At 37.6% G+C, this 26,474-nt stretch overlaps 2 protein-coding genes and 1 long non-coding RNA gene across 4 annotated transcripts in view; 2 read left to right on the top strand and 1 right to left on the bottom strand.

Moving 5' to 3' along the window:
• Nucleotides 1–674, bottom strand: part of LOC306999514 — a 36,075-nt gene extending 35,401 nt beyond the window's left edge. The window contains exon 1 of one of the 2 annotated variants that reach the window (XR_013797871.1): nucleotides 536–674. This is a non-coding gene — a long non-coding RNA (uncharacterized lncRNA). The remainder of the gene's footprint in view (nucleotides 1–535) is intronic. The other variant, XR_013797872.1, reaches the window with a different exon arrangement.
• Nucleotides 627–12,344, top strand: sdr16c5a (short chain dehydrogenase/reductase family 16C, member 5a). Its single transcript, XM_079614241.1, has 7 exons — nucleotides 627–1,022; nucleotides 1,243–1,582; nucleotides 3,551–3,682; nucleotides 3,787–3,886; nucleotides 4,341–4,485; nucleotides 7,909–8,034; nucleotides 10,968–12,344. Exons 2-7 carry the CDS (start codon nucleotides 1,262–1,264, stop codon nucleotides 11,062–11,064), a joined length of 921 nt encoding a protein of 306 aa, XP_079470367.1. The 5' UTR covers nucleotides 627–1,022; nucleotides 1,243–1,261; the 3' UTR covers nucleotides 11,065–12,344.
• Nucleotides 12,345–14,978: 2,634 nt separating this feature from the next.
• slc44a5a (solute carrier family 44 member 5a) overlaps nucleotides 14,979–26,474 on the top strand; it is an 89,264-nt gene continuing 77,768 nt past the window's right edge. The window contains exon 1 of the mRNA XM_079614148.1: nucleotides 14,979–15,196. Coding sequence (XP_079470274.1) covers nucleotides 15,160–15,196 — 37 coding nt within the window. The 5' untranslated portion in view covers nucleotides 14,979–15,159. The remainder of the gene's footprint in view (nucleotides 15,197–26,474) is intronic.

The following is a 26,474-nucleotide window of genomic DNA, read 5'->3' on the forward strand; positions in this document are numbered from 1 at the left end:
TTTTTTTTACAAGGTTTGGAAAAGAATAAGGGATTTTATTAGAGTTATTAAAGCCATAAATATTACCTGTAGCCTAGCTACATGCGCTGAGATAAAGGCCACCCCGGACTTATTATTATCCCTGTAAAGAAAAGTGTGGTTAAAAAAATGTTACCATTTAAATTTAGGTAAAATTACAACTCCAACAGGCTAGGTTAGACCCATGGAAAATGCCCATTGCGCAGACTTTATTCTGACTTTATTTCTCGCAGTTGCGAGTTTCTAGCAATTCTGACTTTATAACACGCAATATTATATCTCGCAATTCTGGTGAAAAAAGAATTGCGAGATAAAATGTCATAATTGTGAGATAAAAAGTCACAATTACCCTTTTTTTTTTTTTATTCTGTGGCGGAAATATATATATTTTTATTCTTCCATTCGAAGGCGTCCGTTGACAAGACATTAAAATGTTACCATTAAATTGTAAATACCATAGTAAAAACATTACATTTTGAGTTAATACATATAAAAACACAAACCAACACATTCTCACCTGTGAAAGGTTATCCCATATCTTCGGGAATTTAAATCTCGGTGCTTTCACAGCATTGATCTAACTGTGAGTGAGACTCGCTGACCGTTGCAAGATGGCGGGCGAAATGACGTGTCTGGTCTGGAGCGGTGGAATGTGGGGAGTCCAACAGCTCTTAGCAATCAACAAGAAACACAAGTTTACAAAACTCCCACAAATCAGTGCAGTCAGCTGAGTCACGTGACCGCAGTGTTTCTCACTTAGCCCGTCCCGTCACCGTAGACTGACTTCATTCAAACAAACAGGTAAACTCCTGTTAACCTGCCATACTGGTTAAGTAGTGTAGTCTCTCGAAAAGGAGTGGGTAACGTCATTTTAACGTCTGCGCGAGCTCTCGTCGTCTTTGGTTCATGTTCATGTTCATTTGAAGAACAAATATTTATTTACCAACTGCGACCTGCACGAGAACAACTCACCATCGGGGACTTTGTATCTTGCACAGTAAAAGGTAAACCGTGTTTCATTCTCTAACAGACCTTCTTCAGGCTTATATTTGCTATGTACAAACTTAAGTTCTTAATGACAGACAGGAACATAAAGTTCTAGTTTACTTTTCATTCAATGTGTTTCTCACGACACTGGTTTTCTCCTGTGTTTGTATAAGCCTGTCTTAGTCACACAGTGATTCACTTTTTTCTTTTTTTTTTCTTTGTCATGTTGTTCATAAGGTCTTCTGCACCTTTCAAAATGAACTTCCTCTTGGAGACTCTTCAGTTGATAGTGTTAACCATCTACTACCACCTGGAATTCCTCATAAAACTCGTCGTCCCTCAGAAGAAGAAAGATGTGTCTGGAGAGATTGTGCTCATCACTGGGGCAGGCTGTGGCATTGGCAGACTGATGGCCCTTGAGTTTGCCCCACTCGACGTCTCATTGGTGCTGTGGGACATTAATGTGGATGGTTTGAAAGAAACCGCAAAGCAGGTTAAAGAAAAAGGAGCGTCAAGGGTGCATTACTATCAGTGTGACTGCGGTGATAGAGATGTTGTCTACCGAGTGGCAGATCAGGTAATCCAAGTTCAACCCTGCTCTTGTGAGCTGTTTTCCTGGAATGAAGAGTATTCAATTCAAAACCATAAGTGGTCTGAGTAGCTATAGTTGGAGTTAAATCCTGTAGACAACGATTTTTTCGAACATTATTATGGATTATCCAAGGTTTTGCAACACACCTCTGCATCACTTTTAAATGTCCTTATAACTGCACTTGTTAACACTTGATTCTGATTGGTCAGTCTTGTGACATTCTGCATTCCTTTATTTTTGCCTTTATTTAATGAGTGCTAAACTGACCGTTGTCCCTGGCAACCAGTACTTGATTCTGATTGTTCGGTCATGGCATTCTGTTGTCATGTATTATTGTGTCATGACCGCTTACCATATTATCATAGAGGGGCGCAGGTACTGGCGTCACTTTGTAGGCCAAACGGCTTTTAGCATCACGCTAGTTCCCTTGAGAAAACCCCAATAGGATTTTGCAATAGACCTTTGGATTATCACTATAAACAAGCTCTGGGATCAGCAAAAGTTTATGACACTTGCACGTTTTGTCCATCAAGAGAATTAAAAAAGCTAAAGGTAGGCTATAAATGAACTACACCACCGTCCCACAAATTTAACGTCACCATCACTAAGCTTCCGACAACTCTTTCAGCTTTTATCTAAAAACAATTTCCTAGAAATTTTGAGTTGGAATAGTTTATAAGAGCACAATTATAAGCATAAAGAGGCTATAAAAGCGGTCGGAGCTTACCTTTTCGCCGTGATGATGTTTAATCTCCTCGACAGCCTCTGTAGTCCCATTTAGCCACTTGTTAGCACCCTCCTTTTTCAAGATGCGTAACCACATTAAAAAAATCACGAGTGGGGTAATATTGATGTATTTTATGTCGTAGAATAAAACAGTGTCTTGAGTTTGTTCACCACACACAGACCTTATTTCATAGCCTGGGAAAACCCAGACCACTCTCAGTTGTAACTGAGTTAGGGTCTGGCAAAGCTCCATAGACAATTCATTTCCACAGGGGCGTCACCAACGGACGTCGGATAGATCTAAAACCAATCAGAGCGATGAATGACATGACGTATGCAGAGCGACGGAGGAACATCTCGAGACTCTCAGCAATTCTCTGTAACGAAATCGCTTGAAACAGACGCGATAGCTGATTCGAACGAGTGATGTTGTGATGTTCCACGGTGGCATCCATCTTTGTAATGTACAAAATCTGCGTCACCGTCTCTGTTCTGTCGTCATCGTGTAAAGCCCGCCCCAACGTTTCTGATTGGTGCCGCGATTTCGACGGATTGGAAATGGGTTTCAATGGGCTCTTTGCCAGACCCACTTGCAGAGCAAATCTAAATTTGCCGGAAGTGGTCTGGGTTTTCCCAGGCTACTTATTTCAGGCATTTAACCGAAACGCCATTCAAATAACCCATTGGCTTCGGGACGGGAGTGCTAAAATGCTAACTCACTTCCGCGTTTTGGCCTACAAAGTGATGTCATCCCTGCAGCTCTGTTGTCTGGCAACCAATCCTTGATTTTGATTGGTCAGTCATGACCTTGGTAAGGCAGCGTCACCCTAGGGTGTGATGATAATTTTGTGCGGCAAACTGAAATCCTTTTTATGTAAATGAAAAGTCAATAAGTAAAAACAACTCAAAAGAAAATGAATGGTCCTACCTATCATTATTAATAGCACTTAGAAGGCAAAATACAATAGTTTGTCAAAATATTTTGAAAATATATATTTTTTGTAAATTCATAGTTTTTTGAGGGACAGTCATTCCAAAAGGTATATGTCCATTTGGCCTCCCAAGTTATTTATTTTATTTCTACATTTATGTATGGCTAACCAAATGGTACACCATAATATAATGACATTGATATAAGTGCATTTAACTTTAATAAATGGTTAATTTGAGATCTTAAGCTAACTGTCCAGAATCTTTTACTCGTATTGATTATTTGTTGACTTCTAGGTAAAAAGTGAAATCGGCGATGTCACCATACTAATAAACAATGCTGGAATAGTCAGTGGTAATAAGTTCATGGACACTCCTGATGCAATTGTTGAGAAGACACTCCGAGTTAATGCAATGTCCCACTTTTGGGTAGGATTGATATATTTTCTTTTCCTTCTATCAAATTTTGTATGGCACTTTGTTTTGCCACTTTTCTGTATAAGTGTCCATTTGTGGTTATGTCTCTGTTTTAGACGTATAAAGCATTTCTGCCCGCCATGACAGACAAGAACCATGGACATCTGGTCTGTGTTGCTAGTTCTGCAGGCTTGATAGGCGTCAATGGACTGGCAGGTAAAGCATTCACCCATGTCCTCTTATCTCTTACACAACTGCTTTCTCACCACAGGTGCTTTTGGAACACTAACAAAGTCCTTCAGGGATTTAAGTCTTTCAAATAACATGTTTGGCAAGATTTTTTTTTTTTTTTTTTTTTTTTTAGTTTGTCAGCAGATATGAATAAACTAAAATTTTTAATACACAAATTGTAGATCATAAGTCTCAGTGTGGTTTTATTCCCACAGGTGTGTGTTAAATAAAAGTTTAGACTTTAACAGGAAACAGATATCTGCGATGATGATGTGAATTCCTGTGACGTCTGTTTTGTTAGTTTGCATATGCCCGGGACTTATTACTACATGGCGATTTTAATGAGCTGGTTTCTGAAATGCCTAAAACTGTTTTATCTTGCAGTGTAACTACCACGTTTGTACAAATGTCTCCTAAATTGCCCATCTTTTCCACACAGATTATTGCGCAAGCAAGTTTGCTGCTGTGGGTTTTGCCGAGTCTGTGGCATATGAGCTGATATCTGCGGGGAAGGACGGAGTCAAAACCACAATCGTCTGCCCATACCTCATCAACACAGGCCTGTTTGATGGCTGCAATACAAAGTAAGCTAGCACACACTGTAAAAAAATATTGTTGGTTTAACTTAAAGTACGTTATCTGGTTGCCTTAAAATTGAGTTAATTGAAATAAAAAAAATTCAGAGATTGGTTGGCTCTATTTACTTCAATAAATAGAAACTAAAAGAATTGTTATCTGAACCACATTACAATTTATATAGGTTGATTTTACAAAAGATAAAAAGTTGTGATATCAAATCATGAAAATATTTATTTTACAGTGCACTTCATCTCCAAACACATTTTTAATTTAAAGCTGCAGCATTTGAACAGGGAACTGAAGACATAATTTAAAGAAAAACATCTACTTTTGAGATAATGATCAATCTCTCAATATTGCTTCACTCTCAAATTGTCGAAAGGACATCATTTCAGGGCTATTCAATCTCAGTTCTTTGTCGTTTTCCAATTAGCCATAATCAGGATCTCTGTAGGCAGGATTTTGCACACTGCTTTGTAAATGTATACAATCAAAGTAGAGACACAGACTTTGACTGTGCTTCATGGAGCTTGAAAAACAAAGCACAGATGACACAAACGCAACTTAAATTACTATGATCAGACTTTCCCAGGGAAATAATGTTTGTGTCTCTAAATGGTTTATTGCAGCTTTTTTTTAACTCTTTCCCAGCCAGGTTTTTTTCCTGAAATCCATGTTTTCACTGTTATTGGTCTTCTGAAATAGTAGAGCATCTCCGGCTAAAAAAAACAAGTGAAGAAAAAGGTCTGCGTAAACCAGAAAAAAACTGATAGAATTTGTTTACACACAAGTAAGCTTATGTGATTTACCAAACGTTCAATGGCAAATACATCTAGACTGTCTAATGGTACAGAGAAAAATGTTAACAACAAGCTTTCATGGTGTTGATGGACTTGATCTACTCCATGTTTTGTATGGGTGTAACAATATATTGTGTCACAATACAAAAATGCAACAATATTTATTGTAGATAGTGACAATCTGTATTGTACGGAGCCCCTAAAGGGACGTGGTGGTGGAATAAATGTAGGATGGGAGAATTTTTTTGGGGGGGAAATATTTTGCGTTCCCTCGCAAAGTTATTTGCGTTCCCACGCAAAACCTGTTGTGAGCTCAGACAGACACCTGTTTAATGTCCCGCTGGCAGTGCTTCAGAGCTCCATACGTTAATGGAGCGTTTCATAGTGTTTGAACTTGAACTCAAATATAAAGAAATGCGGTCAGTGCTTAACTCAGGAAATTCGTGAACATTTAAGTTAATGACTGTTTTTGTAGTCACGGTTTTGGGTTATATTGCACTTTGCAGACGTTCCATTTGGACTTTCTCATAGACTCTCAGCCGCTCAGATCCATTTAGCCTATATTATAAAGCTCGTTTTGATGGAAATATGGTTGTAGCACTATGTTACTGTAATTGTAAATAAGTATAGGCTAAAGTTATTGATCCGAGAAGTTCGAATCTGTGAATTTATAGGCTAACTCCACCTTGAGTTAAGCACTGACCGCATTTCTTTATATTTGAGTCTGATAAGTTCAAACACTATGAAACGCTCCATTAACGTACGGAGCTCTGAAGCACTGCCAGCGGGACGTTAAATAGGAAGTGTCTGTGCTCACAACAGGTTTTGCATGTGAACGCAAAGTTTCTCGGGGGAACGCAAAAAGTTTTGCAAGGGAACGCAAAAAAAATAATTCTCCCATCCTAATTTTTTCCACCACCGTCCCTTTAGGGGCTCTGTAATATTGTTTGTAGTTCACCCAAAATGAATACTGTGAGGAAAAATTCAAGTTAACAGAGTTTTGGTGTCAGTACTACATTAAAGTAATATATATAGGTAAGGGTTAATGTACATCCAGCCGTTTGTTCCCTCAAAATAAACCCCCGACAGGGTGATGAGGACGCCTTTTACACAGCATTTCGAGATAAGAGATATTGATTTCCGATTAAACTGTTTTAAAATCGTACCTGTTTGTAACTTATAATCCAACAGTGCAACAAGCAATGTATAGTGCTGCTGACTTCAGTAACCCGGATTAGTCTGTTATCTGTTTTGAGAGGTTTTAGGTTTTTTTTTTTTTTTTTTTTTTTTTACATTTTACCATATGTCTTGGAGTATCGCAATAATATCCTATAGTGAGTTCAGTACTGTGATATGTATCGAATCGTGACATGAGGGTATCGTTAATGTTTTGATTATTGTCTAAAGACTAGGTGACTAAACAAGACTAAAACATGGTTTTCTCTAGCCTGGGAAAACCCAGACCACTCTCAGTTGTAACTGAGTAAGGGTCTGGCAAAGCTTCATAGACAATTCATTTCCACAGGGGCGTCACCAACGGACGTCGGATAGATCTAAAACCAATCAGAGCGATGAATGACATGACGTATGCAGAGCGACGGAGGAACATCTCGAGACTCTCAGCAATTCTCTGTTTGTGTTAACGAAAATGACTATTTTAAATCACTTGAAACAGACGCGATAGCTGATTCGAACGAGTGATGTTGTGATGTTCCACGGCGGCATCCGTCTTTGTAATGTACAAAATCTGCGTCACCGTCTCTGCTCTGTCGTCATCGTGTAAAGCCCGCCCCAACGTTTCTGATTGGTGCCGCGATTTCGACGGATTGGAAATGGGTTTCAATGGGCTCTTTGCCAGACCCACTTGCAGAGCAAATCTAAATTTGCCGGAAGTGGTCTGGGTTTTCCCAGGCTAGGTTTTCTCAGCTTTTTGTTCGAAACCCACATTCAAGTTCCCCTATTATGGAAACTGGCAGTGTGCATTACAGCTGTTTGTAAATGTAAAAGGTCTGCAAAGTCTCAAAGATCAAAATGCACAAAAAATAAAGTTATTGTCTCCTAAAAAATAATCGATTCTAAACTGCCGAAATGAGTCGTCAGTAATTCCAGTCTTTCTTCCTGCTCAAACCTGCATAGGTTTGTAACAAATTTGCATAATGCCAGTCTATGGTCTTCATTGGTTGCCCGTGAACGATGTCTACTTTGACCCTCAAACACTGTAGTTGTAACTGAGACTGGATGAGTTTGGTTCGTTGTTGGTGTGTTGAGAAGACGCTGTTTTGTTGTTTAACAGCAATGATAAAAAATGCTCTGCAGTTTATATCCCTCAGCATGGTCCTTTGCCTAAGGGCTGGGGCTAATTTTTGTATTGATTGACCCTTCAAATGTTATCTGAATAGTTCCACTTTCTGTCATCTGGTGCTGGTTGGAAACTAGCATTGCATGCTGCCCGTTTTGTATTTGTTGCGACACGTAACAAGTATGTGTGAGAGTGAGAGACATTAAGGCTGTTGATTTTCCTCTTAAAATGCACGTAAATATCCTCTTAAGTACCCAATCATACAGTAATTTTGGGTTCATCCGTTATAAAAATAGCTATGTAAATGAAAGCATGTGCCTTGTGTGCAGGTGGCCCCGACTGCTGCCCATATTGGAGCCAGACTATGTCGCTAAGAGGATTGTCAGTGCCATTCTGACAGACCAAGTTTACCTTTTACTTCCAAAGACCTTATACTTGTTAAGGGCTTTAAAAGGGTAAGTTAGTTTCATATGCTTATCTCAAACTTCTCCAGGTAAAAACATGTCCTCATGTTTAGAGTGTTTCTCTGTTACAGGTTTTCTATCTGTAAAAATGTTTCATATTTTAAATGTTTTTGTAGTACATCATATCTTTACAGCATACCCCTCTGTTTTTTCCAGTTTCAAATATAAGTTAATAACTGCAAGCATTATATAATTGTTCTTATATGAAAATAACGGGTGCTTCTCAATTGAAAGGCTGTATCCTAGTCAGGCTGTGCCCTTCCTAGTCTAGTCCTTTTGGAGTCTTCCTCCGCATTAAACGCTAGAATGAGTCGGTCTCGTAAGTGCGCATGGCAATGTCATAAATGTATCTGCCCTTATGGTCAAATTCTATTAAAATTATAATTTGAAAAATAATTTATATTAAAAACCTTTATATCAACTGCATTTCTATCAATGCAGCACTAGTAATTACAACTGTCTGTGGTCTCAGTTTACAACAAAACAAAAGAAAAAAATGCTTATTCTAAAAACTATTTCTTTTGTCTTGCATTACATGGATGAAAATGTATCAGCTTGTCAAATTTCTCTATTTCTTTTTTTTGTGAATTGGATTGTGGGTGATTTGAAGGATGCAAAGGATCTATTTGATGCATCCTTCAAAACAGGCCGACTGAAGGGCGTAAAATAAATTGAGGCCCTGTCCCAAATGGCATGCCTCAGATGCACCTACAGTCTTGTGGACTTACAATGGCTGCCACGTACGTGTGTCCGTCAAGTCCATGAGACCGTAGGGTGTCTCATTGTTCATTAGGTGGCAGAAGGGTGCTTTTGACCACTGAAGTGAGCTCCGCAGCAGCCTCTTTCCGACAGTCAAAGCGGCGCTACGTCACTAAGTGTGAACTCGTAGGAAGACCAGGAGTGTTTAGGGTGCCATTTGGGACAGGGCCTGAGGCGTCCTTTGACAGAGCTTACAACCTTACTAGGATGCAGCCTTCTGTTTGAGAAGCACCCAATGACAGTTTGTCCAAACCTACTGTGGTCCAAAAACGCATTCAATTGATCAAAAGAGACCGTAAACGCATTTATAATGTTAAAGATTTCGATTACAAATAAATGTGGTTTAAATGTATCCTGGTTTCCACTGGATTATTAAACCGCACAACTGCGTTCATTGTTGATAATAACAAAAAAGTAAGAGCAGCAGATCATCATATTAGACTGATTTCTGAAGGATCATGTGACGCTTAAGACTGGAGTAATGATGCTGAAAATTCAGCTTGGCTGTCACAGAAATAAATTACATTTTAAAATGTATTTAAATAGAAAGCGTTTATTTGAAATTATACCATTTCACAATATTACTGTTTTACTGTATTTTATATCAAATAAATGCAACCTTGGTGAGCAGCATAAGAGACTTCTTACAAAAACGTTAAAAAAGTCTTGCCTCCTGACTTTCTAGTGTGCATATGTGTACATAGTGTACAACTGTTGGCTTTGGTTTTTCTTGGGTTATATGTAGCAGGCAAAGAAAACATTTTCTAGCCTTGAACGTAACAGTCACATTTACATGGCAGCAGCAGAACATCTGAATGCACGTATACAAAACTAATGGCCCTTGTGTAAATGGAAATACACATTTAATTGGTCCTTCCACTGTCTGAGGCTTGATCTCTCTGCGGTGGATCGAAACAGAAAAGCTCTGCAGAAAGTTAAACCCATAAATTTGCCGTTGTCTGTGGAGTGAGTCGGGGATGTGACATGAATAATTTCACTATAGACTGTTGATGTCAAAGGAAATCTGCTGCAGTAAAGAGAGAGCCGGTGGATTTGAGAGAAGTATCTGGAGTGAACTAAAGGTCTGCGAGTTTAGCCTTAAGCAACGGCACGGAACAAAACTGTTTCTCAAGCGCTGACCTCATAGGACAGGGTTGTGTGTGTATGTGTGTGTGGATTTACTCATCTCCCCGAGGACATTCAGACATTGAATGAATGACAGGAACACTGTGATTCATTGTTCCTATGCTGACTTCACCTTCGCTTAGGTGAAAATGACATCTTTTTGCGAGACTATATTAGTCTGCTTATTTCACATGAATGATTAAGAACATTGTTTTTATGGAGAAACTCAGTTTCAGTTTCACAGCTGCAACCAGTCTCGCAAGTTGTATCAGTTGTAGGTGAAATATCTTCCAGCTGCACTAGCGCCTGTGTTTCATAACACCTTTAACCCGGCCGTGGCTCTCAAACCGAGGACCCTTAAGAAGCTCTTTCTTATGCAGCTGTGACAATTACTGATGCTAACTCGGAAGATAAAGCAACACCTGTTTGTGTGGGCTGTGAGACAGACTTCAGTGCATAAAATTGGCCAATTAATTGCAATCTGTGTTTGGTCTTTAATGTGTTTTGGACAGTGGAGTCATAATTATCAAGGCTGCAGTATTTGAATGGGATTATGGGAAGAGGCATTCTTTATTATTTTAATGCCCTCTTTCCTTTTTTTGCAGAAACATGCATAACCGCCCTGATTCTAATCCTATCACTTAAATCATCGAATCACAAATTACATTTGTTAATGTATTATTCCAGCATGACGATGAGTGTTGAATCTCAGTGCATTAGGTGGTAATTAGGTGTGAATGATCTCATTTCCAGGCCCGGTCATTATTTTCAGTTCTGAACATTGGCCTTTTTTGGACACCTTGCTCCAATTTGAAATGATAATTTCTCTCTTTGTGGATAGGATGTCTGGATACAACAACAACGAAAAAAACATTTTAACATATGTTGTAATGTGAGCTATTTGTAGTTTTAAATAAACCAAAGATGATTTGATTTCAGACTTTAGTAACTCGTGTGTTCAGACACCCACAAATGTGCAAATTAATATAAAGCTTATATTTATGTAATGTATTTTATATTGTTATTTTTTTTCTTTACAGTGTAATCCCATTCAAGCAATCAGTTGTCCTGGGTATGTACTTGGGCGCCTTCAATTTCATGGATGCTTTCAAAGGACGGGAAAAGAAGAGGGACTAAATGTAATGAAATTAATTTCCTTAAATTTTGATGCTCTGTATATTAAAACTCGTGATTTTTCATTATTTGTAACTACCTCTGCCAAAGAGTTATTTCATCATATCATAAAATCACATTAGATACTGTTTTGATATTGGGGGAAGAAGATTATTTTTTTTTTACTGAAAATTATTTTTTTCACACTTTTTTTTTTTTTACAATGTTAGACATGGTTATGATCTAATGTTGGCCTCATTTCAAAAGCAAGATATATAGGATAATACCAGTAACAACAATGTCAGATGTAGGCCTACATGTGCTATAGTGGTACACATGACTGAAGTGTGAAATATTTACATTTTATTTATTGTTTACCCCTGTTTGTGCCAGAAATTGTTCTTTTTTCTTCTTCTTTCTTAAGCTGTCAAAAATACAAGTTTAATAAGAATTTAATTATGCTGCTGGAACTGTTTTGTTTGAGCTTTGATAGACCGCTTTGAGGCTTGCAAAATGACCAGCTCTCCTTTTTAATGGATCGGATCCTAGATTTGCATCATGCATATGGCACCATCTAGTGTTGTTAAGCATTGTTTGTGATATTGTAACTGCCTCTCAAAGAGAAAACAACTGTTTTTCTTCCAGGAACTTTTGACAAACAAGCATTGCATTAATGTGTGATGGTGTAAGTCTGTCTGCAAACCTTTTAACCATGTGTTTGTAATAAATAAAAATTAATTGGCTCTGAATTGTTTCGACCCTATAAATAGCTCTAATGCCAAGACAAACATACAGCATTTACCTTTAAACAACATTTTACATCCTGAGCTATTACATAGAGAAGACATATAGTAGCATTTTTATGCAGCTTTCAATTTGCAATCCTGCAGTAATGTGAGTCGGGGAACAGACAACCCAATTCAAAATGCCATCCCTAAGGCACAGACTAGCTTTTACCAGCTGCTTAAAGTGATTGACATGTCTCAGGTTTGGCTCTTTATGACCTTTCACACAAATGAGAGCGGAGATTTGATTCGGTTGCATTTGAGATTTTGGATAGAGAGCAGAAACATGAGGCCTTCAGGGAGAAGGAAATAGATTTTCAATTTATTGTTTGCCATCGCAGCACCTCATTCCACAGCTCATCAGATAGAAAAGATATTCAAAGCACAGCACCAGTCCAGCACATGAGGGAGGATATTATAAAATAAAAATCTGATTTAACAGCTTTATACTTGTTTTGTCTTATTTCTCTCAGGATGTGTGTTTTTTAAAAATACTAATGCAGATAAGTTATTAAATAAAAATGTATAATAATATTGGACTTGCTGGAGAATCTCTAGGGGATAATTCGGAGGTTATATTGGAGTACACAAAAATATATTTGAAGCACTTTTAGAAAAGGTGACGAGATTCCCCAGGTGTCAGTTTGAGGAGCCCTAAATTGAATATTTTCATGTTTACAGTCTAGATTAAATTCTACACAATAATTTGATAATTGGCCGGAAGTGACGTTCCATGAATGGTGATATTTAGTACTTACTTTAACTTATGTAAGCAGAGCATAGCAGGGGTTTTTTTTCCCAGAGCATTTCAAATTTTTTTTGTAACCGGATTTGTCATTTTGCAACAGGTTTTGAAAGACAGAGCATTGTTTTTTCCCTGCTCTTGCTCCATCATCGCATGGAGTCGGGTTTCTCACTGTGAAAAGTGATCAGTTGACTTAACTTTGAAATTAAATTTTTTTTAAATTAAAATTAAAATTTTAAATTTTTTTAAAAAATTGAGGAAACCCGTTGCCTTAAAATTATTAAGTAAGGGAACTGAACACTTTTTACAGTGTTAGAATAAAAACCCAGAGAGGAGTAGAATGACTACTTTGAGCAAATACTCAAATAGTTTAGTCAAGGGGTGTCCAATCCTAATCCTGGAGTGTCACTGTCCTGTAAAGTTTAGCTTCGACTCATTTAAACCAGCTTATCAAGGTCTTATGGAAACTTCCAGGCAGGTGTGTTGAGGCAAGCTGCAGGACAGTGGCCCTCCAGGACCGAGTTTGGACAGCCCTGGTCTGGTCGAGTCTGTGCGTTGTGTGCAGCCATTTTCATTGGCAAAGAATAAATATATGCACTAACTGGTCATGTTAGCAATGGGTAACTGGATAAAATCACTTGTAAAAGTCACACACGTATTAGTGTGGCTTGCGTTTACATGCAGCCTTGTCTTGCTCATGTGATATTGTTCAAATTTAAAGCTCTCTTCGTGAAATACAATGTTATTTAAATGCAGATTTCAGGTAAATCATGGGCTGTGTGTTTTACGTCAATTGAGATTATGTAAATTAGGAGTGTAAAATGTAAAAAAAATATATATATGAATTTGGCATATTTGTAAATGAAAGGAGGCAGGGTTTGGACAATTTAACTAAAACACCTGGTTTTAGACCACAATAATTCATTAGTATGGTGTTGGCCTCCTTTTGTGTCCAATACAGCACCAATTAGTTTTGGGAATGACAGATAAGTCCTTCACACAGTGGCCAGAGGGATTTTGAGCCATTCCTCTTCCAGAACAGTGGCCATGTCACCACGTGATGCTGGTGGAGGAAGGCGTTTTCTGCTCCTCCTAAATACCCCAAAGTGGCTGAAAAAATATTTAGATCTTGTGACTGAGCAGGCCATGGGAGATGTTAAACTTCACATTTGTGTTCAACAAATGATTCTGCCATTCAAGTTGCCATTAAAGTTCCATTCATTGCTGTGTGTATTGGTGCAATGTTTGAACCATTAGGTGCACATGGTCCTCCAGAATAGTCCTTGGCAGTAACGGTCCCATTAAGCACAGTAGGGAATGCCATGATATTGCAGCCCAAACCATCAATGATCCACCCATGTGCTTGATTCTGGGCAGCAACAGTCTAGCTGTAAGCCTCCATGAGGCTCCTCCACACCGTAACTCCCACAGATATGGGAAAAGACAGTGAAGGTGGGTGGACACATCAGAGAACAATACTTGTTTCACATTGACCACAGCCCAAGATATGCACTGTTGGCAACAAAGAAACCCAACATTTGGTATTGGCATGAGTGACCAAAGGTTTGTCTATAGCAGCCCGACCATGAATATTAACTCTGGAGCTCCTGACGAACAGTTTTTGTGGAAACAGGTGCGCATTTAATTCTGCAGTGAGTTGGACAGCTGTGGTTTTATGTTTTTGGAGACAGTCCAGGTTAGTAGGCTACCTGGATATCCCTTTCAGACAGCTTTCTCTTGCGTCGACAGTTACTTCTGTTGGATGTGGTTTGTATTACGAGGTGGTATGCCGAGCCGACATTACCCTGGATACCATAGCTATCATAACAATTTGTCCTCTTTTGAACTCTAGGTCTCTGGTTATGTAGTGTGCTATTGCTCAGCTAATTGAACCTCCACTCTTTTACACTGATGGAATGTAAGATGAGTGAATATTGGCCACCAGGCCGCGCATATAGTCTTGAAACCTCCAACACTATATTGGCCAGTGTCCAGTTTCATTGTCCAACTGTACCTCGATGATGCAATGTAGCTTGTTGCCACTGGACCGCGCTAAAGTCACGCGTATAAGACATTCAAAACATTATCTTCACGGACAGCTTAATTTATCCAATACACTGGCCGAATAAGCTTGAATTCAAGCTCTGCCTATAATGTATCACATCAATGTGCAAGTAACCGCAGTCTTTGTCAGCAGAATTGGGCTATATAGTGTAGTCAACGTGCGCTGCATCACAAAGTTAGTATAGGCTACTAAATGTTTTTTTTCTTTCTAAATTAAATTTCAGTCCAATTATAACATGGAAATATTGCTCTGCAGACAGCTTGTGCGACTGCAGACTGTATAAATTCACCTTTATTGGTTTTATTAGTACACCTTTACCCTGCCATTGATGCTGGACTGGCTCACTACAGTGACAGTATGTTGAGCGGCGCGCGCGCTCCGCACGTTTGATGACGCTCCGCTGTAAACATCACTGACGTTTTAGTCGCGTGAGGGAATCTATTAAACTTGGATTTTGGCGAGCGACAGTGTATTCTTCAAACCAACCTGCGCCTGCAAACCCAGCAACGTACGTCCACGCTGCGATGGCAAGAAAATCGCAAGTCCCGTCTGCGTATTATGGTAAGTTGCTGTTGAAAGCGTACTTGATGTACTGTAGCCTACATGTATTCTTCCTTGTGTGGTGTCAGTTTTTCTCCGCATGGACAACTTGTAACATTAATCTTCAATTGAAGGTATGCTGCAGGAGTGTTCATTCCCAGCTGAAATACATGGTAATTAAAGTTTAAAATGTATATTTGTATCCAGACGTGGAAAAAATATTGCCCTTGGGAATTACTGAATGGTTTATTAAGCAACAACTGCACAAACTGTGGTTAATAATAAGTGAAAGATGAATCGGAAGTATGATTCATTTTAAACGTATGTATGCTATTAGTATGGTTTGTTTACCCTGCTGAAATAGAGGAGGCAGCAACTTTGTGTTGCCAAGGGCATCATGTGCTGTGTTGGCTTTCAGCAAATCACTGAGGAACAGTGGAGACCACAACCTATCACCTTGCTCGTGAGATATTAAAATGATAAGCTCAGGTCACAAATGGAAGTGTGATAAGACTAACTTCTGTTGTTGTAAATGGTCCTTCCATCCACAATAAAAACAGGATTATTTATACTGTAGGGATTTACAGAAAAATAGGATACGGCTTTGTGCTCATGTGTTGTTGTTGGTTTGCAGAAGCAACCTGCATTTTGAATGGTCAAGCATCTGATAACTAACATGCTGGTTCAGATTTGTGCATGCTTACTGTCATATGTTTGAAATATTCACAAAGGATGTTGAAATCATTACCCTGGCTTGAAGTCCAACATAATTAAATTTATTATAGTAAAAATGAAGAGATGCTTGAGGCACCGTTTGTGGTTCCCTGGATTGTGAAACCTCTAGAGCAGGGGTTCCCCAATTTTTTTTTTCCAGCCAAACCTTAGACATAAAAACTATTATTTTAAGTACCCCCTAAGATTTTAAGTTAATATTTAATTAATTTAATGACACACTTGCATGTTCACAATTTTTTGATGTTGGTTAAAGGTCACATGAAGTGCAAGTAAATAAATAAAATATTTAATGTATGTAGGTGTTTATTTTTTGCATTCAAATAGAATGATAATAATACTAATAATTATGTTGGATCATTCACGCCCACCTGCATATTGCCTTTCCAAACAAAAAGTGTCTTACAAAATTTAAATCAATCTATTGTTTAATGTGAACGATTAGCCCGGATGATTTTCAGATCATTTTGAAGTAAATACTCTAGCCGACAAGATCCATTAGTCAAAAGTATTGTGGGAATATGTGAAGTTGGTCGTTTGTGGTCTTATATCAGAACATTTAAGTTTGAGTTTTTTGAATAACCACGCATAAATAATATTCTCTCAAAAATGCAAACATGTACATACATGTTGCTCACATATTATGATAGCCATGTTCGTGCTAAATATAGTGTAATTACCTTTGCCATTAATATGTTTATAAGCAACTGAAAAAAATACAAATATCAGGTCATGACAAAACATCTCAAGGACCCCAAAAACACCTTAGACTCCAGAGGGTTAACCCCCCGAAGCCATGGGAGTTAGTTTTATGACCGATGGATGCACTTTTTTGAGCTTCAATCTTGCAATCCAATGGCATTATACAATTTTGACATTTTTTAATATAACTCCGATTGTATTCGTCTGAAAGAAGAAAGTCATATGGCTTCAGGGTGAGTAAATCATGGGCTAATTTTCATTTTAATGTGAACTACTCCTTAAAATTCTCCATTTTCAAACTTCAATAGCCTCAAGATTTAAAAAAAAAAAAAAAATGTATCCGTGACCTTTTATTTTGGTGGAATACGTCTGAAATAATGCATATTAAACTTCCAGCACATGCAGAAATGGAGTTCACTGCATTGACTGTGAACACACCAATCACAAACTGCTTGCGTAAACACAGTGCCACGCTTCTTTTTGAAACACAGCCTTTATATCAGCCTTTGATTTGATAACCGCACAAAGCTATGTCACAAATTATCGTGCCCTGTTTATTTATTTTAAGGTTATATTTGATAATTATTAGATTTAGATCAACTTGTGAACCCCCATTTGGGAAACCCTGCCTTAGAAAGCTCTAGTCAACTTTTCAGAAAGGCCAGTTTACTGAAGAACTTACAAATTGGAACCGATGCGTTTCTAAAAGTGCTCTAAAGATGATTCATCCAGTAACCCCATTATAAAGAAAAGGGTGAAATCACTTAAAATATATATTTGAAGCTCTTTCAAAGTGGAAAAAAATTAGTCAAAAACAGCCACTGGGGCTGTACCCTTAAATGGACAGTTTGTACCTTATCTACCCTAAAAGAAGCATATTATATTAGTTCCTTAGAGTAATAATATTCACGCTTAATGTACTACTATGAACCTTGTGTTGAGTATGCAATATGATATTTAAAATATACCCTGACAAGACGGTTCATCGGAGGGTTCTGCCAGCAAGCTGAGGAACCAAAATGGTGCCTTGGATATCTTTCCATTTTTACAGTGTAGCAAGTTTGTTTCTAATTTTACATACAAATCTAGTACAGTGTGAATATGTCACTGTGTGAGATGATTATATTGGAGAAAAGATGCCAGAATTTTAACACAGAGACTTGGCAACCCCTCCAAAACTGTTGATCTACTATTGTACAGGGATTGAATTCAGATGCAACTATCATATCATGGTGTTTGCATGGCACTCCAAGGTACCTGCTATATCACCAAAACATGCTATTACCATTGCACTTGTGTTGCTTTTTGTGAACGCTGTAAGATATGCAGTATAACTTAACCTCTTAACGTTTAGGGAGTAAACACAGAGCTCCAAAATGTGTGCAGAACTTTGGTAGGCAAGTTTAATACACTCCTCAAAAGCACATCTTACAGCAACATGACAATTCAAAAATTCAGGGCCTGTTTTTGTTCATTTTAATCGTGTTTTATGTGGCTGCACATCTGTGACCGTGGTTATTTTGCTCAGTGGAATCATTTGTAATGCTGCCCTGATGCTGGGAATATAACCTACACATTCTCATTCATATTTCTATTTATCATGGTAAAGCTCTCTACCGTTATTGTCGTTTAGCCTCGCTTGCTCCTAAATCACTTCAGTTTGACGCCATTACTCATGTGTCACTGGGAGATGTAATTAAATTTGTGCTTGATCCAGAAACCAGACAAATTAGACATCTAATCTGCGCACACTTGCGTACATGGCTTTGATAGATCCATGTAAATGTGAAACAGATTTATTTGAATGCACAAAACTTTTGGAATGATGTAATTTAGAATTAAAGTTAAAGTCTCTCAGATATGAGTTATTATGACATTTTTCAGGATATTTTGGAAAATATTTTTCATATAGCTGTTGTGAATTCTAATAATGACATACAAGAACTTGCTGACCCTTATATACCGTAATATTTATGAGGAATAAATATGCAGGTTATGAGCAAAACCCTTAGAAAAGGTCACTTGGTTTCCTAACCTGCTGCATTTGCATGCTAAATTTTTTTGTTATCCTACTTTTTTGTTTTATTTATTTATTGCAGGCTGACCACAGAAAAGCTTTCGGTTTCTCATTTAAATAAAAATCTGTGCTCAAATGGAAGTTACATCCAAGCACACTCTTAGAAAAAAAGGTTCAATGGGTTTCCCTAGGGTTCTTGACTCAGTTTTAAAGAACCCTTTATGCCAAAAAGATTCTCAGGATAAATGTCTTAAATGTCATAACACTGTTTAATGGGATATTCAATTTTTTTTCTAATGGTAAAGTATGTTTACGAGCTTTTTAATTCAAATTCAAAATTATTTAAATGTATTAATTGAAACTAAATCAATAAAATGATCCCATGATGGGATCCCGTAAAAGGTTCGATGAAGTGGCAGACAGAACCCTTTAAGGTTCTGTAAATAACTTTTTCTTTTAAAGGGTAACTGTTGCCAAAATTTTACCTAGATTATCTACTCGAGTTAAACTTTCATGTAAAAGTATAATTAGAATGGAAACGCCACTTTTAAGATTGACCGTATTTTCGTTTTAGGTCAAAATGCCTTTTGAATGGGAGTGCACTTCTATGATAGCATCAAATTCGCTATTTTTAAAACACTAAGAAGACTCGACACAACATAAAACTGTGCTCGAAGTATCACCAGGGGCTCTACACATGAACTCGAGCATTGACTACATTGTTTGTGTACACAGAGTTTACTAAAAAGAAAGGTTTTGAACAACTCACTGTTGTTCTTCCTTTGCGTTTTTTCGCGTGCAGTCATCAAAACGATCCCCGTTCCCACTGATTTGTGAAAACTATTAAAAACCCGGCATTCTGCAGTCAGGCCAGTAGTTGGCGACGTCGCGTTGTAAAGAAACACTATACGCCTAAAGTCTGAACAAGCAGTATCACATGCAAGACATCACCGTTTTGACAAAATTCACGTTTTTGTAGTTTACACCAGGGCAATTACGGTATCGTTTTCAAACTTGCACTTTAAAACGCGTTTAAATTTTATTTATTTTTTCAGGCCCCCAAAACGCCATTGTCCCAAAACGCATAAAAAGTTTTCCGTTTTTAGTCGAAAATGGTGTCGTGTAAACAGAGTGTCACATATCGGTTATAAATAAAGTATTAAAAGATTGGATATTCCGATCTAAATACGTGAGTAGGTAGGACACAAACTAATAGCGAGTAACTAAACCTCATAGATAAAGCTGTTTGAGAAGACTGAGATTTCTTCTTACTTTTCTGCAGGATTAGATTTATTTGATCACAAACAGCAGCAGTGCAGATAGGAGCTTGAAAATGAAACTCATCCGTTAATGCTATTAAATAAACAGATGTGATGCGACTCTGAGGGCCTCGAATCCTGTTCATTCTGTTTACTGGGAATTGTGACAGGTGCGCTGATAAATGATGTGCAACTCATCCGCAGAAAGATCATTGTCAAAGTGACTGCTGGGAATCTCAGGAAATGCTCTCGTCATTAGCTTCACTACAGTATGCCGTGTTAAAGCCTTTAAGCTAAGGAGAAACAAGAAGTGTCTATTTTTAGTTGGACTGCAGTAAAGTCAATGAATAATTCAGCAGGGCAAATTTGGGACCAGAGGATACAATTTTTATGATGTGCCATCACTAAGTGATGTGATGTCCACACCTCTGTGAAAAGCCATAGTCAAGGTTGAGAAATCTTAAATGGGAGTCAATTACTTCTTCATGGTCAGGAGTTAGAGAAACCGATGGTTGAAACGTAAGCCTCTATGTTTTTTTTTTTTTTTTTAGGACTGGTTCTGTTCATGAAATGAAGTGGAATTAATTGAATGTCTGTTCCGGTTAGCAATGTTTTGGTCTCTTTTGTAACTAGTCTTTTGAAAGAGCTTATGAATGTGAGTCGAGTTCACTGCATAATATAACTTCAAATAGGAATACACTACCGTTCAAAAGTTTGAGGTTGGGAAATGGGTTTAATGTTTTTGAAAGAAAGTCTCTTAACATCACCAAGGCTACATTTATTTTTAATCAAAAATACAGTAATATTGTGAAAATGATTACAGTTTAAAATAGCTGTTTTCTATTGGAATATATTTTAAAATGTAATTTATTCCTGTGATCAAAGCTGTATTTTCAGCATCATTACTCTAGTCTTCAGTGTCACTTGATCCTCCAGAAATCATTCTAACATGCTGATTTGATGCTCAAGGAACATTTCTAAAAATTATCAATATTGATAGCATTTTTTGGAAACCGTGATATTTAAAATATCTTTATTTTCACTTTTGATCCATTTAATGCATCCTTGCTGAATAAAGCCCAAACTTTTGAACGGTAGTGCATATAGGTACAATATGGTCTTCTCTTCATCACAAGATAAAATGGGACCAAATATGTCACTGTTATTAATATACTGATATACAAATGCCATTTTGATTAATTGCCTTTTACCTTTTTTTATTGTCAGTCAAATCTCCCTCAATCTCTTGTGAGCCACATCAGATCATATGCCTGAAATCCTAGAATTGCCCCTGATGAGTAACAAGGGTTGAAAATACCTTTGGTAGTGTTGTGGTGTTTAGTAGCACTGTGTTTCCTGTAATGTCATTGCTAATGAGGTCATCCTGTATTTTGATTTGTTTTAAAATCAAAACAACACCTTAACACTGTCCTCTTCAAGCAAGTATGAAAACATAATCATTCTTCGGCTGTTACAATCACTAACCATCACTGGGCTTCTGTTACTGAAGATAAAAGAGAGGAAAGCAAACGAATGTTACTTCTTCTTTGTCAGCCAGGTCTTATCTCGCGGTAGCCAAAGCCAGACAGTTGCATTCCTTGGCTGTCAGAAGGAGATAATCCAGCCTGTCAGCTTCCTTGCCACTGTGGTACAGTGCTTTTCTACTGGGCCATTCTTCCCAGCCGCTGGAAATCAGACCGGGGATTCACACATGTGACTATGCATAGAGCACATCCCAAAAACAAAGTCCACAAACTACTGTAGCCTATTTATAGTGATTCCTTGAGTTGTCATGGCAACACATGCTAAATGTTTAATGTATGATTCCATCCAATCCTTTGAGAAATTTCTTTCAGCGCAATCGCATTTAAAATTTCTATTGCTCTGCAAAACTTTGCATTCAAAATTCAGTTATTGCAATAGTAATTTGCCCGATCGGGAGCTTCAAGAGAGGGGCATTCCACACAGTTGTTCACATCAATTTTCCGGGTTGACCAACAGAAATCTGCTTGGTTTGAAAGTGACTTCTCGGACTGTGGACTTCGGGACTGTGCTTCATGCATCACTACAATTTTGACAATGGACAGTGGACATATTTCGCTTACAAAATTTCACAGAAATTTTGGTAATGTGATCACAACTTTAGGAATTTTGATAGAAAAGGAATATCTCATTAAATATATAGGGATTTTGATGCAGTGCGAGGTGGTTCATCTGTTCCTTTGAAAGATTCTAGGGCTGCACGTAGGGCTGGGCGATATGGCCAAAAAAAAAATTCACAATATTTTTTTTTATATCAGTCGATATCGATAATTATCGATAAATGTAAAATCTTTATTTATTTCAAGTTTAAAGACAGATTTGTACTCCTAAGTGAAAGCTGTAGAAACCAGAGCGTTGTGTTTTTAAACTACTCTTTATTGTCAGAACATATCATGACAAACACTTGCCAAACAGGTGAACATTTCACAAATCCGAGGTAGAACATTCAAATATTTGACATTTTTCCTTAACAAAATAAATATCTTTATTTCAGTAGTATTAGCTTGAGTTAGGATGCAGATTTACTTTATACAATTTATGTTCATTAACAAAAACAGTAACATCTGTTAAAAAAAAAGTAACAACATTATTTTTATTTGGTAAAATGTAATATTCTTTAGTTTTATTAAAATTAACCATTGGTCATCCAGCATCATGCATTTAGATCATGATAACCACAGATAAAATGTAACTTTATGGTTTCTATTGTAACTTTATGGTTTCTATTGTAACTTTATGGTTTCTATGTGAGAAACGTCACATATTGTGACGTTTCTATGGTATTTATGAAAACCAGTAGCCTAAATACATTATTAAAAACTGTAATTATATTCCATTAGTCCTTTAATACATTGTCTACATTAATAATATTATACAATTCAATATATATATATCCCACATTTCATGGTGCAGTTAATATTACTAGGCTAACGTTACAGTAACGTTAAATCCGTGGTAAATGATGGGAATGTGTAGACGGAAAAGCCTTCTGACTGTATCGTTGCGCACAGTGCTTCTCCTGTTCGTCAGCGCTGTTTCATCTGCCTTTAAATTGGTTAAAATCACTGAGACATTTGTGTTCCTCGCTGAATTCAAGCGCTCTCACTGGATCTAGTGACCGAGACCGATCCGAGTAAACGCGTCTGCTCGAGTGAGCTCGCGCTCGCGCTGCCGTTTGGACTTTGAGCCGAGCGGATAAACGGTCCGTGTGGCGCGCGCGGTTCAAATGAGATTCGTTCCGCTTTTGGCGCAAAAAAAATTATCGAACATTTATCGAACTCTTGATATCGTTTTATCGAGAAAAATTATATCGCGATAATTATCGTTATCGTTTTATCGCCCAGCCCTAGCTGCACGATTAATCGAAATTAAACCGAAATTAGGCTTAGTGCGATTATGATATCCCAAAGGCTGAAATAAAAAAAATATATTATTAAATAAATATATGCATGCACAGCGTGTTAGTGAAGAGCGGCACTGTGATCAGTAGTAAATGCTCCACCTCTAAAAGCACTGCGAGTCTGAGTAGCTTATAACGTGCATTTGAAAAAGTAACAAACATCTTCCCAAACTTGTAACGTTCATAAACCTGTTGTCCAAAAAAAGACAACATTTCATAACGTTTTTACTCACTTCATTACATCAGACGAGTGTTTGAAATAAATTCCCTTTGTGAACTGATGTGGCTTCTCATCATAGAATGAGGCAGAGTAGACCAATCACAACACACTGGGCCATCTGACCAATCAGAACAGAGTAGACCTATCACAAAAGACTGGGCTGTCTGACCAATCAGAGCAGAGTAGACCAATCACAAAAGACTGGGCTGTCTGACCAATCAGAGCAGAGTAGACCAATCACAACACACTGGGCCATCTGACCAATCAGAACAGAGTAGACCAATCACAAAAGACTGGGCTGTCTGACCAATCAGAGCAGAGTAGACCAATCACAACACACTGGGCCATCTGACCAATCAGAACAGAGTAGACCAATCACAAAAGACTGGGCTGTCTGACCAATCAGAGCAGAGTAGACCAATCACAACACACTTGGCCATCTGACCAATCAGAACAGAGTAGACCAATCACAAAAGACTGGGCTGTCTGACCAATCAGAGCAGAGTAGACCAATCACAACACACTGGGCCGTCTGACCAATCAGAACAGAGTAGACCAATCACAACTGAATGAGCCGTCTGACCAATCAGAGCAGAGTAGACCAATCACATCTGAATGGGCTGTCTGACCAATCAGAGCAGAGTAGACCAATCACAACAGACTGGGCCATCTGACCAATCAGAGCAGAGTAGACCAATCACAACAGACTGGGCCATCTGACCAATCAGAGCAGAGTAGGCCAATCACAACAGACTGGGCCATCTGACCAATCAAAGCAGAGACCAATCACAACAGACAGGGCCGTCTGACCAATCAGAGCAGAGTAGACCAATCACAACAGACAGGGCCGTCTGACCAATCAGAGCAGAGTAGACCAATCACAACAGACAGGGCCGTCTGACCAATCAGAGCAGAGTAGGCTCGTGGAAAGGAGGGGTTTAGAGAGACTGAATCTTCGAACAAGCCATTTTCAGACGAGTTTATGTGCAATGTTTATTATTAGAAAATGAAAGTGTTTTTTTTATATTTGATGCATGTAAACCTATTGTAGGAGACCTCCAAGACAAAATTAGGAACCTTTAAAATAGTGTAATGGGGCACTTTAATTTATCGTTATCGGTCAATGTTGGATATTTACTTGTGCAGCTAATTTACATTTCGATACATTTACCTTTGTTGTCATCTAACATTCAAAGTTAATGTTTAAATAAACAATTTAATTACACCCAAATATAACCTTTAGCATAAATATGAATGTCCATGTTCATACTGTACATTATAACTTTGTGATGCCTAAATTCACTTGCAGCATTTTGTTTGTACTTTTTAGTGCTTAATTTTTCATTTATTTAGGCAAAACAGCATCAAATATCTGAGATATTGATTATCGACCATTACATGAAAATAATTGTCAGCTTATAACAGAAGAAATTGGTATTTTATTTTTTTCTCTTTGTATAGCATATTGTACTGAATTTGTGTTATGAAACTGAAATCCAAATATTGAGTTCCTCTATATATTTTTCAAGAGTTTCTGTATGCTTTCTAAAATAGTTACTCTAAAAACTACAAATGAATGTATAATTAGGCAGAAACAAGAAAAATAAGAAGCCCATATGAGCCATTGTGCAATGATTTTTTCATGTTCAGCAGGTTGAAACATCCGCTCTAGGTTCATATGGTGCATGTACTGCACGTTTCTCTCTCTCATCTCTCTAGTCCTTGACTTGACAATGAATCATGACATCTGAGCATAAAGCCTCTGTATTTGCATCTTCTGCGGGATGAATATTTCAGACATCTTTCATTGTTAATACATATCATTCCTCTTTTATAGAGGGCAGACAAGAGCTCTGTTTGAGAGAGTGGGTGAGTGAATAAGCTTCTGCCCTTGAACTGCTACCATATTATCAGGTCCTCGAAGGTGGCCTTCAGTGTTTGCTAGCACTTCATTGATTTAGCAAGAGCCACATATCACACCCTCATCACAAAAGGGGGGTATCAAGGTTAAAAAATGAGTTTGATAAAATACAACCTTTGTTTTTAGTTTAACTTAATGCAAACTTTAAATGTAACATTCACTACTCATTTTACTCGCATAATATGACATATTTCTGAGTGAAATGCAGTATTCAGTGAGAAAAATACAAACATTGCAGTAGTTGTGTCATGCAGTAATGGTAATGGTTTGTTTCAACTCTTTGATTTGAATCTTTTAAATCACCAAAAAGATTGGTTCAGAATTATTCACTGATTCGTTGAGTGTCTCTTTCTGCATGTTACATCTTTCCCAGTTCATATAGTTTGTTTACGAACTAGAAGTCTCATTCAGATGCCGATACAGTGAAAAGAGTGTATTCAGTAAATCCAGCAGCCAGTGAAATGCTGATCAGCCCTGCACTAGAAATTATATTTACTCTTGCTATTGTCAATCTTTAAAGCAGCCAAGCGGTCAAGTGATCGAGAATGATTTGTTCACAAACTAATTACTGTTAGTACACTGCCGAATCGTGTGCAGGAGGCCCAGCAAGTGTTACACTGTCAAAAAAGAAAACCAATTACAGTAAAAATTTGTTAATTGCTTAACAGTAAGTTACCGTATATACGATATATGCAATTTTACTGTAAAATACTGTCAAATTTACAATTTGCTAAAAAATAATGTTTTTACAATTAAATATAGTATCATTTACCGGCGTGAAAACAGTAAAAGGACATCACATATGCTTATATTTTATTTCAGGATTTTTGTTTCTTCTTGTTTTTGTCATCTGTTATGTACCTTAGGGTGATTTGTGTTATATTGTCTGTAATTTAGTTCATGTTTATTGCATTGTTTAAGTGTCGTATGAGTTGGTGTCATTTTGTGTGTATGACCCTGTGTATTGTCTATAGTGTTTGCAGGGTTTTATGGACACTTTAGTTAA

Source organism: Phoxinus phoxinus (assembly GCF_949152265.1).
Source record: "Phoxinus phoxinus genome assembly, chromosome: 5".
Classification (NCBI taxonomy): domain Eukaryota; kingdom Metazoa; phylum Chordata; class Actinopteri; order Cypriniformes; family Leuciscidae; genus Phoxinus; species Phoxinus phoxinus.

What these genes read in the sequence shown, in the direction of transcription:
- sdr16c5a (XM_079614241.1), top strand. Translation starts at nt 1,262, where the DNA reads ATGAACTTCCTCTTGGAGACTCTTCAGTTGATAGTGTTAACCATCTAC. An exon ending in TTTGATGGCTGCAATACAAA is followed by an intron (nt 4,486 to 7,908) that starts GTAAGCTAGCAC and finishes CCTTGTGTGCAG; the next exon opens with GTGGCCCCGACTGCTGCCCA. An exon ending in TTGTTAAGGGCTTTAAAAGG is followed by an intron (nt 8,035 to 10,967) that starts GTAAGTTAGTTT and finishes TTTTCTTTACAG; the next exon opens with TGTAATCCCATTCAAGCAAT.